At 46.6% G+C, this 13,786-nt stretch overlaps 1 protein-coding gene across 6 annotated transcripts in view; it reads left to right on the top strand.

Moving 5' to 3' along the window:
- Positions 1 to 13,786, top strand: part of FAM135B (family with sequence similarity 135 member B) — a 364,289-nt gene that overhangs the window by 323,692 nt on the left and 26,811 nt on the right. For all 6 annotated transcript variants that reach the window (XM_070075533.1, XM_070075534.1, XM_070075535.1 and 3 more), the window contains 2 exons: positions 2,881 to 3,036; positions 4,751 to 4,824. In XM_070075533.1, coding sequence (XP_069931634.1) covers positions 2,881 to 3,036; positions 4,751 to 4,824 — 230 coding nt within the window. The remainder of the gene's footprint in view (positions 1 to 2,880; positions 3,037 to 4,750; positions 4,825 to 13,786) is intronic.

The following is a 13,786-nucleotide window of genomic DNA, read 5'->3' as shown; positions in this document are numbered from 1 at the left end:
TCAGTGTAAGCAAGTGGTGGGGGCCGGGAGGACGAGCAGCGGGTTACCTTGGGCCACAGAGGGAGGCAGCCAGAGGCCAGAGCTGAGGTGGGGAATCTTCATCGGAGCAAACGGAGACGCTTTGGTGCAGGAGTTGGATTCCATTTGTGGCGGACGCTGGTTGGAGAATCTCCATGTGCGATGCAGCTAGCCCCACCCACAGCCCCCCTTTCCAACTTGGAGGTTTTCTAGTAACTGACACTTGGCTCTCCCACCCAACCCTTACTTGTCTGCCTCTTAAACACTCTTGATGATGGTGTATGGCACTGAGCCAAGAGCATCCACTCCCTGTTGGACTCCCACCTCCCATGTGTCCGGCTGGAGGTCATGCATTCATCAGAGGAAGCAACAGGTCTTTCATCTTGGAGTTTTGTGGCTGTGTCATCAGAGACCAAAAAGTTCAGTGATGACTCTGTCTGGAGCCAGTCACTCAGTATAAAGCAATAGTCCTCAGCATTTATGTCGCTTTTTTATACTCTGAGATGCCTCACTCCCCCTGATCTGCCTTCATCTAGCACCGGCCTTCAGTTTAAGAACAGTCAAGGAGCTGGCTCTGTGGCTCACTTGGTTAATCCTCTGCCTGTGGCACCGGCATCCCATATGGGTGCCGGGTTCTAGTCCTGGTTGCTCCTCTTCCAGTCCAGCTCTCTGCTGTGGTCCTGGAAGGCAGTGGAGGATGGCCCAAGTGTTTGGACCCCTGCACCTGCATGGGAGACCAGGAAGGAACTCCTGGCTCCTGGCTTCAGATTGGCAGAGAGCCGGCCGTAGTGGCCATTTGGGGAGTGAACCAACGGAAGGAAGACCTTTCTCTTTATCTCTTTCACTGTCTATGGCTCTACCTGTCAAATAAAAAAAAAAAACAGTCAAAGAAAATGCCAGTGTTTGAATCTAGGAGGTAGACGTAGACTATTTTTCTGTAGGTTCTTACCTCCCTTAGCACTCACATGCTTTGTGTACTCACTTTACAGATGAGGAAACCAAAGCACAGGCCAGAAGGGAAAAAAATAGGGGTTGAAATGGGCACATCTCTGGGCCCTGGGCCCTCACACATGATGGAGAGCTCCGTGCCGTGTGCAGTTGCTAACTCATGTCCTATCTCCATCACTAAAAGGGGCTTCCTGCAGACAGAGACCCTCTCTGATTCATCTTGTGTCCCTATTTATTTATTTTAAAAACAGAGTTACAGAGCTGGGATGAAGAGAGAGAGAGAGAGAGAGAGAGAGAGAGAGAGAGAGAGAGAGAGAGAGAGAGAGAAAATATCTTCAATCTACTGGTTCACTCCCCAAATGACTGCAATGACCTCAGAGGGCCAGGCTGAAGCCAGGAGCCAGGAGCTTCATCCAGGTGTCCCATGTGGGTACAGGGGTCCAAGTCCTTGGGCCATCTTCTGCTGCTTTCCAAGATGCATTAGCAGGGAGCTGGATCAGAAGTGGAGCAGCCAGGACTTGAATTGGTACCCATATGTGATGCCGGTGTTTTAGGCAGGCGACTTATTCCACTATGACAAATCACCTCCCTTTCTCCCTCTTACTGCCCTCCCCACCCCCCATTTATTCTAAACACAAGTATCAGGGGAATGAACAATACTCACTAAATGCTTGTGGAGTAGACGATGGGGCCTGGAGATCAGGGTCCAGCCTTGGTGACTGCCTCCAGCCTCTCCTCAGAGATCTGACCTTTCTTTCCGTCTCTCTAAAATTCAAGTTTCTGCCCAAGAAGGCGACTGTCCTCATTCTATGCTGCATGGGTACAACGTGTTTCTCTTTAAACAGTTTTCTGCCAAAAAGGTCCAGACCTGCACTTGTCTTGTTTCTTGAGTGTTTATTTGCAGCGACCCGGAATTCTTCTTAAGTGGACAGTAGGAGGAAGACGGTGTTGGGTCACCAGACGTGTTCAGACCTCTGCTGAACACCTTCCTTGTATGATCTCCTAGCCAGAGTGACTCTGTGGGGTTACAGAGTCTTTGTCTTCTCCCACGAGATGTTGGGGGACACCAGTGTGCCAGTGGATGGTATTGCAGCTTTGTGGTCATACCATCCTTCAGTAGAATCCTATTGCATCAGTGTCATTGTGTTTTTCTGTAAAAGGATGGTTACAGTAACTTTACTACAGGGTATGGGTAGGGAGCAAATGGGGAGAAAATATAAGATGCCCAGTACTCTGCCTGCCTACTAGTAAATAGTAATAAGTGTAAGCTACTCACTGGAAAGCTTAGAGTTCACAATTTAATGGGATATACATTATAGTCTTAAATGAGAATGTGTGGTACTTAGAAGAGTTTTGGTCCAGTGTGAATGGTTGGTTAGTTCCTAGCTGGACTCAACAATGAAGATACCTTGAAGGAATAATCACTGGATCTTGGCATTGAGAGTAGAGCTGATTGGGTTTTGTGGGTGATGGATTTTGTGGGTGATGGGATTAGAGGTATTGGAGGGAGGAGTTGAAAAAGGGTAGCCACTGTAAACCAGAAAACACTAAATGTGCAAGACATTTGTGGAACCCTATGTAAAATGTTCCTAGTGGGAAACCGTGTAGGAAGAGAAAGGCTGGTGCTAGACAATGGGTGATCTTGCCCGTAAGACCTCGGGCTTCAGAGGTTATTTTGCAGACAAGAGCTACCTACATAAAACATTCACTGCTGTGATTGTGGCTTTAACTCCTGAATCAGCTGTGGTATGGTAACGTGACCCTGGGGGCCTGCAGGCTGCACTACAACACCACAGATGTATAGAGAAGTGAAGAGATTCCCTGCGAGCAGAGAAGCCAGGGAGAACTTGGGGAAGAAGACTGCAGGAGCTCACGTGAGTGGGAGGCCCTGACGAGGTCTTGCTTGCCTCTCAGATGCTGAACAATCCGGAGAAGATAGCAGAGCAGATAAGCAAGGACCTTGCCTGGCTTGCCTCCCACCTGATGGCTCTGTGGACCCAGTTCCTGGACACGGTGACTCTGCACTCCCAAGTGACCACTTACCTCACCCAGGAGCACCATACCTTGAGGGTGAGTTGTCAGACGGCACAAATGCGGTGATTGTGAGCATTTAGTCTCTTGAGGAAGAGCTCCTCATTTAATCATGAGTCAATCTCATAAAGTACGAAAACCAAGTATCTGAAGATTAGATGCACAATGTGCTCAGGGAATACACTTAAATGGCTGGCTTTAGAAATCGTTTTATCTGCATTTGTTTATGGTCCCTGTTTGCAAAGCTCTTAAATTCTAGTGGAAGAAATAAGACTTACATATAAAAACAATTGAAAGCAGCCCAATGTATTCATAAACATCCATTAAACTGTGTCCATAAACCAGGGCCTTTCATCCTCTAACTAAAACCTCGAAAGGGGCACTTAGGAAAGAAGAAGGTTTATTTCAGACGACTTTTCAGGAGATTCACAGTCCAAGAGCAGGTGACTCCATTGGTTTAGGGTTAAGGTTAGGGTTAGGGCTAGGGTTGGGTTTGGGGTTGGGGTTAGGGTTAGGGTTAGGGTTAGGGTTGGGGTTAAGATTAGGGTTAGGGTTAGGGTTAGGGCTAGGGCTAGGGTTAGGGTTAGGATTGGGGTTGGGGTTAGGGTTAGGATTGGGGTTGGGGTTAGGGTTAGGGTTAAGATTAGGGTTAGGGTTAGGGTTAAGGTTAGGGTTAGGGCTAGGGCTAGGGTTAGGGTTAGGGTGGGGTTAGGGCTAGGGCTAGGGTTAGGGTTGGGGTTAGGGCTAGGGCTAGGGTTAGGGTTAGGGCTAGGGATAGGGTTAGGGTTAGGGCTAGGGTTAGGGCTAGGGTTAGGGTTAAGATTAGGGTTAGGGTTAGGATTGGGGTTGGGGTTAGGGTTAGGGTTAGGGTTAAGATTAGGGTTAGGGCTAGGGTTAGGGTTGGGGTTCGGGTTGGGGTTCGGGTTAGGGCTAGGGCTAGGGTTAGGGTTAGGTTTTGGGTTGGGGCTAGGGTTAGGGTTAGGGCTAGGGTTAAGATTAGGGTTAAGATTAGGGTTAGGGTTAGGGCTAGGGTTAGGGTTAGGGTTAAGATTAGGGTTAGGGTTAGGGCTAGGGTTAGGGTTAGGGTTGGGGTTAGGGCTAGGGTTAGGGTTAGGGTTAAGATTAGGGTTAGGGTTAGGGCTAGGGTTAGGGTTAGGGCTAGGGTTAGGGTTAGGGCTATGGTTTTTGTTAGGGTTAGTGTTAGCTACCTTGTGAGCTGGGAAAATGGCAGAGGATTAGGATTAGGGTTTGGGTTAGGGTTAGGGTTAGGGTTAGGGTTAAGATTTGGTTAGGGTTAGGGTTAGTGTTAGCCACCTGGTGAGGTGGGAAGATGGCAGAGGAGCACTCACATGGGCAACATCAAGAAGCATGCCATGGGGGATAACACCTTCTAAAGGCATCCATTTAGTGACCTAATGACCTCCCACCAGGTCTAACTCCCTGATCAAGTCTGTCCTCTTAATTCAACCATTGACATCAACCATTAACTTAAACCTTGAGGTTTTATGTAAAAACATCTGCATGAGTTTAGGAAGCCTAATCTGTCCACATCACACCCACAAGTTTGGGCTAAGAGCCATGCATGGGAAAGGGAGGCTCTGGTAGGGGAGAAAGACTGTCATTTTAGCTCCTTCCAAGTGGGCACAGCCTCTCTCCCATGAACACATACCACCTACCTCCTGGAGCCTCGATTTTAGAAACTGAAGGCAGAACCCATACAAACATTTCACGTATTTTTTTTTTTATTCCCCAGGTCCGAAGGTTTTCTGAGGCCTTCTTTTACATGGAGCACCAAAAACTCGCAGTGTTGACCTTTCAGGAAAATCTGTAAGTAATAATGTGCATGTGTGCGTCACCCTGTGAAAGTAGTCACCCAATACAGCAGCTTACCTTCTGTGCTCAGACTTCTGCATATTCAGTCTGCGTGTCCCCTGCAGGCAAAGCAAACAGACAAACAAATCCAGTGAATTGCAGAGGTGGGAGCTGGCAAGTGGCAGAGAAAGTCAACAGCCAGAGTTTTCTTTTGTTGAGTGTCATTGTGGTTCCGTAGACAGACTCAAGACTCCCTAGGTCCCCGAAGACATTTGTGCAGAGTCCTCTCTGAAAAATAGATTAGAAGCAGGTGGTGTGACCACAAGCTATGTCAGAAAAAAACCCACAAAATTCACTTGAGACTCTGCAGTAGCTACAAAATGCATTTAGCATAAAAATTAAACCTGAACTACCTAATTAAGAGTACCCAGGAATTTCTAAGTTTATTTTCTTCCAGAAAAAAATAATTGAAAAATACTCAAGAAAATCAGGGGGATGACAGAAGATGAGGTCATCTTCTCCCATAGATGACCTGGTAAGCAGGAACAGATGTCCCTCCAACATGTGTTGGCCTTGGCTACACAAGTCCTAGGATCTCTCTCTTTTTTTTAAGGATTTATTTATTTGAAAGATGGAGTTACAGAGGCAAAGAGAGAAAGAGACTCAGAGAGAGAGAGAGAATCTTTCATCCTCTTGTTCACTCCCCAAATGGGCATAACTGGAGCTGGGCCAGTTTGAAACCAGGAGCCTGGAGCTTCTTCTAGGTCTCCCATGTGAGTGCAGGTGCCATCTTCCACTGCTTTCCCAGGCCATAGCAGGGAGCTGGATGGGCAAGGATCTGTTTTTGTTTCTGAATGGTGTGTTTGCCTCAGACCAGAAATGTGGGTGGATGGAATAATGTTGGAGAAGCCATGGAAATCTGACAGGAGAAACACTTGAGATTCATCCATTACGAAAAACAGACCTGGAGACCTTTTAATGCTCATCTTTATAACCTTAATTTTCTCCTCCCACTTCATTCTGTTTAAAAATGACAATGGCGTTTACCATTTGCCTCCTAGTTACTGAAAGCCAGGAGAACACCAAGGAAAACACATCTTCATGTTGAAATGTCTTGTCCAGAAATCTCTAGAGTCCCTCACTCACACGCTTACTCATCCATTCATTCTGGTCTCCAGCAGGAACTTGCTGAATGTACATTCTAAGGCTAACATCACGATGTGACAAATACGAATGAACTCTGAGGACACTGAGAAAAATATTGCAAATCAGGACCACCGCAGGGAATCTACTTCCAGAGTCATTGTAACAGCAGGGGAAGCCATGACTATGTCTTCAAGAAAGGATAGCACAGTGGAGATGCTGGACACAAGGCTCTGGCTCTCCGTGAAAAGCTTTGTTGGAACCCCAACCACTTGTACAGAGCTCTTCAGACAACTTGGGTATAAGATCCTCTTCCTCCATTTAATTCCTAAATGTTCATGAGAAAGCTGGTTTTTTTCCCATTATCATTTTCATCTGTTATCCCATCTATCTAGCCTTAGTTCCTTAGCCAGAGAGTAGGAGAGATAATCATTGTAAGACTCAAAGGAGAATATCTACACACAGGGAATGCACAGTTCAAGCCTCAGACTCTGCTCAGAACATCTTAGATGGGTAAGGTGCTTCCTATACATTGGCAGTGGGACAATAGCAGGGAACAAAGGGAAAAAAAAAAAAACATCCTCATAGGCCACTCAAAGGCAAGGCATGAATTAACATCATCTCAGTACATAGGGACAGAAGATTTTGAGAAAGGGATTATGGCCAGTGTCTTCATCAATGATTAACAACCCAGCTCTCAGGAAAGCAAAAGTCAAAACAGTTTTGTAGTGTTGCTTACTTCCACTGGGTCAGTGATCCCGCAGGGGTCTGTTTCAAGTCACTGATGGGTGAACGTGGAGCTGGGGTGCCAGAATGAACTGGCTCCAACACGAATCTGGGGATGAGATAAGGTCTGTTGTAGCTAACGTGAAAAAGTCTTTCTGAGGATGTGACCTCTGGACCAAGGCAGGGGTAGAGCAAGCCACAGCATGCCGTGGGCGAAGGCTGTGGAGGTAAGGGAATAGCTGGTGTGCAGGCTGTGATACCAGAACACAGTGAGTCTGGGAGCACAGGAAGGCAAGTGTGGCTGGAATGGAGTGAGCAAACAGGTCAAGGGGAAGGCAGGGGGGCCAGAGGGGGCAGTAGGGACCAGCTGTGTAGGGCTGGACCAGGTAAGGACCAGGTATGGACCTGGTGTGTAGGTATGGACCAGGCAAAGACCCTGTACTTCATTCTGTGATAATTTCACTTCATGTGTTCTCTCCACCCACGTTTTATTAGTGAATGATTGTGGATTTCAGCCTTCCAGATCTCATACACATGGTTTAAAATCTTCGTCCTGTAACTTACCCTCCTGACATCAAGTCAATTCCTGAACCCTTCGTAGCTAGATTCTTAGAAGGGAGATTCTTTTACTCGGGAAACAGCTCTTAATGTTGACTGTGTGCCACTGAGCACTAGATATTCAGCAGAGAATGAAATGAGAAATTTCCTATCTCATGGAGCTTCCATTTTAGTGGTGGAAGGCATATAAACAAATAAAGAAGATACATGAATTGGTAATAAGTGTTATAGAGAAATATGTTTCAGTGTGAGAGAGGCAGAAGGTACTATTTCATCAAGTTCTCAAAGAGGTCTCCCTGAGAAGTGACATTTGAGCTGTAATATGAATGTAGGTTGCATGTTACTTTTGAGTAGCTAGAGATTAGGGGATGTTTTAAGTTTTGAATGAATAGTGGATATTAACTTGGGGCATCAAGTATAGACTAGAATAGAAGGGATGCTACCCAAGAAAAGTTAAACATTGAAGTAGCTCATCAAGAATATGATCTACGGAGAAAAGATGGATTTTTATTTCAGACTGAAAGAATAATAGAGAAAAGGTAGAAAGAAGAGGGATTGGATTGAGATAGTGAACAGGACAACTGCTAGCAACAGTTGTGTGAGGATGGGTGTGTGCCCAGGGAGGTCAGACCAGGAGAGGGAGAGCTACTGCCTTGGGGAGGTTGTCCTGTTCCTATAGGAGCAGAATCGTGCTCTGGACTAAGGATGGACAAGAGGAAAGGCAAAATGTCACAAATGAAGCTGTTCTGTCAAGACTCATCTTGTTCAAGCTCAAACTAAACTGACAGTGGGCCACCACATTTAGTAGGATGTGAACTCAACATAGTGGGTTTGGAACAGCACCTTTTAGGACAAAGTTGGATAGGCTGTAAGAGTAAGACATGCTTGCTGCAACTTTTATTTCAGGTGTGTTTCTGGGAATGTGTGATGTTACTTGGTTGCCATGGCAATGAAAGTTATCCCTTGCCATGGGTTGTAGTTTTTACAAAGTGTCAAAAGTGATTTAGTACTGAACTTGTAGCAAGGCTGTGTTACATTGTCCTCTGTTTTGCCAGTGTCTACCTGGTGCTTTCCAGATAGTAAGGAAGCGTTCAGTGAGTTTGTTGGTGAATCAAAGTGAAATTGTTGATGGTATGGTGTCCTATCTTGAAGTCTTGATTTCCACATGAGATATCATTTTGTCTTTTGCTGTGTGCAGTACTCTGTGGATTTGTCCACATCATTCATTCTGTCAGATGCTAGGTGCAGAGGGGCCGAGCACTCTGGGTGCTGAACCTGTGGGACTCACAGTTTGTTACACTGGTAAGAACTTTGTAAGTATTTTATGTGCATTGCTTTTGAAAGTTCACACTAACCCTGTGAGGTAGGTACTGTTATCCTCCCTACCTTAGAGAAGAACCTGGGGAAACCTTGTGTCAGAGATGCTAGGTAGCTTCTCTGAGAACACAAAGCAAGCCAGTGCAAGAGATCTGTTGGAGTCCAGAGACCACACTTCCAGCCTCCCTGCTGTGGCTCCTCTGCACAGTATTGAGCTATTTCCCCCCAAAGAATGCAGTAGAAGAAATAAAGCCAATGTGGACTTTCCAGCCTCTGAAGTAGAGTACCCTTGTGTTGTCTGGTGTACTGCTTGAGTCACAGCAAGCCTGATATTGACATCATAGGTGATGAACAGGCCCCCTGTGCATCTTCTCCTGATCGCAACTCAAAATGGCCCAACTGAAACCCGAAGATGTCTATCGGAATACCCAACATGTGAACGCCTTGCCTGCTGTGCAATCTGATTTGCATGCACACGCAGCTCCCCTGAGTGTCACTTGGATTGAGGAAGTGGCGGTGCACTGAGCACAAGCTGCACATGGAGTGTGCACGCTCAGATACAGGTGCACAAGGCTGACCTGGGTAGGATTCTCTCCCAGAGAGCCTCCTGGTGCTGAGGTGGCTTCTGCAGTCAGGGGCAGGGTGGGTGGGGAGTGTGGAGGGAGGGGAGTGGGAGGTAACAGTTTGAAAAAGCAGAATTCAGATGCCTGTTTGAATCCTTTTGATAATAAGAGGTGAGATATTCTCATTCAGTTGATGCTACTGTTAATTGCTAGCATATTTATTTACTCTACTTGTTTCCTCCCTCATTCCCTCCCTCTCTGTGACTACTAGTCACTCATTAAGTTCTAGGCACTAATCCAAGAACCTTATATAGAGTGATTTTTTTGAAAAAAAAAAAAAGGTAGACAGTATCTCTGCCCTCAATGAACAGGGAAGACAAATACATTTTTAAATAAACAACAAAATTTCAGGTAGGGATAAAGAACTAAAGCCTCTGTGGGTGAGTGGGACCAGTAGCTCCCCAAGGCTGGGTGTTGAAGAAGAACATTACTAAGAATGTGACATCTACACTGAGATCTGGAGGAGGAAGACGCCATGAAGGAAAATGCATTTCAGTGGACGTACCCACCAGAGCAAAGGCCTGAGGCCAGACGGAGCCATCGCACTGTGTCAAAGATCATGGAAGAAGCTGATGAGTCCAGAGAGTGATGTGAGGGGAACGTGGGGGTTCAGTCTCAGAGCACCACTGAGGGCCTTGGAGAATCAGTTTAGAAATTAGGATTTATTTCCATTTCGCTGGTAATGAACTTGGTTCCAACTGCTCCACATTGTCCCCGAAGCTTCCTTAATTCAGATGGATACCTTTGTTCAAATGTTGGTGCCTCTTCGTTTTCTTTCACCCTACGCCCCTTTCTTCCCTCACAGAACCCTAGAAAACACACAAACACATGCACAAACACATATCTTTATGTAGTAACACACTCCTACATACTCGTGTGTCACCAGGCATACATTCAGCCACAGTCATGTACACAACATGCCCACACTACCCACATAAACACACATGTGCACAAACACATGAGTAGATATTACACCTATGAAAACAGACATGCGTGTGTCCATACCCCAAGCATGTATCATACATGGAAACAATCACTCACAGACACCTTCCTTAGACAGAAGTGTGGACTTGGAACATAGACTTGGTCATGCCGTCTCAGCTGAGCAGCCTGCACTGCTTTGCTGTCATCTACAGGGGTCCACACACAGCAAGGTGCTAAAGACCTTCATGCTGTAGCCCTGCCTCCCTCTGCTGCTTCCTCGCTCGCTCTCTCTCACAGGGCCGCCCATGGAGCAGGGGGCATGTGCAACACGGTGTTCTTGCATACACCATGCTAAGTCGTTCATTTCACGATTTTTTTTGATTGTTCACTGTATGGGAAGCATTGCTCAAGGCACCGAGGATGCATCAGTGAGCAGAGCAGACAGCACCTGGGGGAGGATGGGCCCTAAGCAATAAGAACTGCAAACCAGTAATAATGTCCTATGTGAGAGATGAGAGCTGGTGCAGAAAAAAAGACCCAGGCAAGGGGCATCAGAAGGGCTTTGGTTGGGGACAGGAACGGCTATGGTGCTTCCTTATTTTCGCCTGTTCCATGGGAGAAGCATTATCCCTGCCTGGAAGACCTGCTTCAGTCAGTTAGCACCTGATGACTTCTAAGGCCCTGCTGCAATCAGGGTTCCCCAGAGAAACAGAAATTGTAGGAGATAGAAATAGAGATAGAAGGGGCAGGTGCTGTGGTGCAGTAGGCTAAGCCTCTGCCTCCAGCACTGGCATCCCATGTGGGTGCCTGTTTGTGTCCTGGCTGCTCCTCTTCTAAGGAAGTTTCTGCCATGGCCTGGGAAAGCAGGGGGAGATGGCCCACGTGCTTGTGCCCCTGCACCTGGATGGGAGACCCTGAAGAAGTTCCTGGCTCCTGGCTCCTGGCTCCTGGCTTCAGATCAGCCCAGCTACTGCCGTTGCAGCTATTTTGGGAGTTAACCAGTAGATGGAAGACTTTTCTCTCAGTCTCTCCCTCTGTCTGCAACTCTACTGCTTAAATAAATAAATAAGATCTTTACAAAATGAGATAGGGATAGGGATAGGGATAGGGATAGGGATAGGGATAGGGATAGGGATAGGGATAGGGAAAGAGACAGAGAAAGAGAAAGAGAGAGAGAGAGAGAGAACAGATAGGTAGTAGATGATAGGTAAATAGAAGATAAACAGATTTTAGGTAAGTTGGAAGGTGAGATAGATGATAGATGACTGATTGATATATAGATATATAGACAGAGAGTTAGAGGAAAGAAGGGATTTTCCAGGGGAGCTGGCTCAGGGTGAAATCCCTTTTGAAAGCTGGAGCACTGGTGAATCAGTAGGATGGCTCTGTCCAGGTCTGCAGGTGTCAAGAGCAGGGAGGCTGAGGTGGAAACCAAAGGCCCAGGAGACTTGGGGAACCACTGGTAGGAGTCCCAGGGTCCAAAAGTTGGAGAATCTGGAGTGCTAACATCCAAGGGCAAGCAAGCAAAAGGCATCCTGGCTCCAGAATTAAAAACAGAAAAAGAACGTGCCCTCCTTCCACCTCTCTGTGTCTCCCAGGCCCCAAGCTGACTGGGGATACCCCACATGCTGAGGACAACAGATTCTCCCCATCGCTCCCCAGCTCACGTGGCTCCTCCGTAAATACCCTCACAGCCTCACCTGGGCAGCCTGGCCGTTCTCATCACAGGCCTGGACATTGGGGTTTTCCTTTCAGCAGGAACAATTAATGCATTGATTGACAGTAGGTAATGCTTTACAAGCTATCCGTGTGTCCCTAATTCAGTCCACACCCCCAAATCAGTCATTACAAGCCTCCCCAACCCCGTCAACATGGCACCCCTACCCAGCCCCTTAAAGCATACTTGATCTCTAAATAAAGACAGTAACAAGGGCCCAGGTCTGCTGACATGATGGAGCTCTGCCCAGAAACCTGCTGTGCCCTGCTGTGCACCACGTGTGAGAAAGGTTAGACAGCTGCCCCACAAGGCCCGCCTAGCAGGGCCTGGTAGTGCATTGTGGTCAGGCCTCAAAGTTGCACACAGGATTTCTCCCTGGAGCCAGACTCCTCAAAGCCCTGTGACCAGACAGAGTCCAACACCAATTCCTCTGTGGCCCATAGAATCTTTAGCCGTTTTCTCAACACATGCTAGGCATTGTAAGGGTACTTGGCCATAGTCACAAAACGCCTATTCTTAAGAATCTACATTGCAGTGGGAAATCATGCTGCAAAACATCACATGAACTCAACTCCCCCACCCTGTTATTTACTCAATAACTTTAGAAAAAACCCAGCTCTCCAACACATACTCTGCCAAATTCTCATTATTTGATCCATCTCTTTGTGTGTGTGTACACGTATGTGTGTAATTCTGTAAGCCTTATACCTAGAATCAAGTTTCCATCTCAGCTAGTCCTCATCTTCCTAACTGCATTGGTGATCAGTCGACCTATTTGTCAATAAACTAACAGCTGGAGCAGAACGTGTGAATTCAGATGGTAGAACAGGAACACAATTGACTGCAACTAAATTGTGCTCTGATATACAGAGAATAATGTTTAAGGAGTTAAATATTCCAAGAGTGATGAAGTCTTAGTAAACCTCAGGATCTGAGGAAGAGAGAAAAGTCCCGTCCTCTTTACTTGTATGTATGTGTTAAGAGGCAATTGAAAAATAAGAAACCAACAAAATGCACATACTTCATATGTGCACTAAGTGGATATGCATATGTGATAATGTTTAATAAACCATCTTGATGTATAAGCTGATGAAACATACAAACTTAAAGTAACTATGTATGAGGATACTTCAACAGGTTAATGGAAAATTCTCATTTTCCTAATCTCATTTTTCCATGAACTTTTTGAAGTGCACTCATTGGTAAACTCACCTTCCTCCTCTGTGTTGCTGCAAGTGCTGAAGAGGGAAGCGCTGGGGGCCAGTGCGAGGTTCCACGTCCATGTTGCTGTCCTACAGGACACACACTCCACCTGCTGCAGTGACAGGAGGCTTCCCATAGGTCGGGCTGCAAAGCTAGAGGGACGGTGGGATAGACAGACAGAAACAAGCTGTGCCTGCCTAATGCTTCCTCCAAACCTTGCAGCCCCATGAGACTCTCCCGTCCCTTGGGGAAGCCTAGGAGTCAGCATGCAGAAGAACCACACAATGTTAAGGGTTGTGGGGCAAGATGAGCTCTCTCCCTTTTGCAGGGACTGGGGGAGAATGGGATAAGTATTTTCCACCACCCCTGCCATTGAATGAGGAAGAGCACTTGCCCGACTCTCAGATGGCGTTCCTATTGGTAGAAGGACGTTTCAGTAGGGGGAAAGAAAATTATTTTTAATCCTACTCAGCAGGACAGTATGGTTGTGGAACCAGGGGAATTTGTATCCTAATCCAGAGACGTGGTGTCCACACAATAATCAGTAACAAAGCTGTTTTAGGTGGTTTTTACCTCGGATATGCTGCAATATGTTATACAAAGTTAAAGAATGGAGAGTAAAGGATATATTGACTTAAGTTTTTTCCAGCTCTTGATAAACTCAGCTGGCATTACATGTGCATGGAAGTGACGACACTGCCTAAAATGGCAAGTGGTTCATGCACTGGGTTTCACCAAAGGCTGCCATGGGTGTCCTCAAGCCTCG

This window comes from Oryctolagus cuniculus, chromosome 6 (assembly GCF_964237555.1).
Source record: "Oryctolagus cuniculus chromosome 6, mOryCun1.1, whole genome shotgun sequence".
Taxonomy (NCBI): domain Eukaryota; kingdom Metazoa; phylum Chordata; class Mammalia; order Lagomorpha; family Leporidae; genus Oryctolagus; species Oryctolagus cuniculus.
This window is presented reverse-complemented; position numbering and strand designations above follow the sequence as displayed.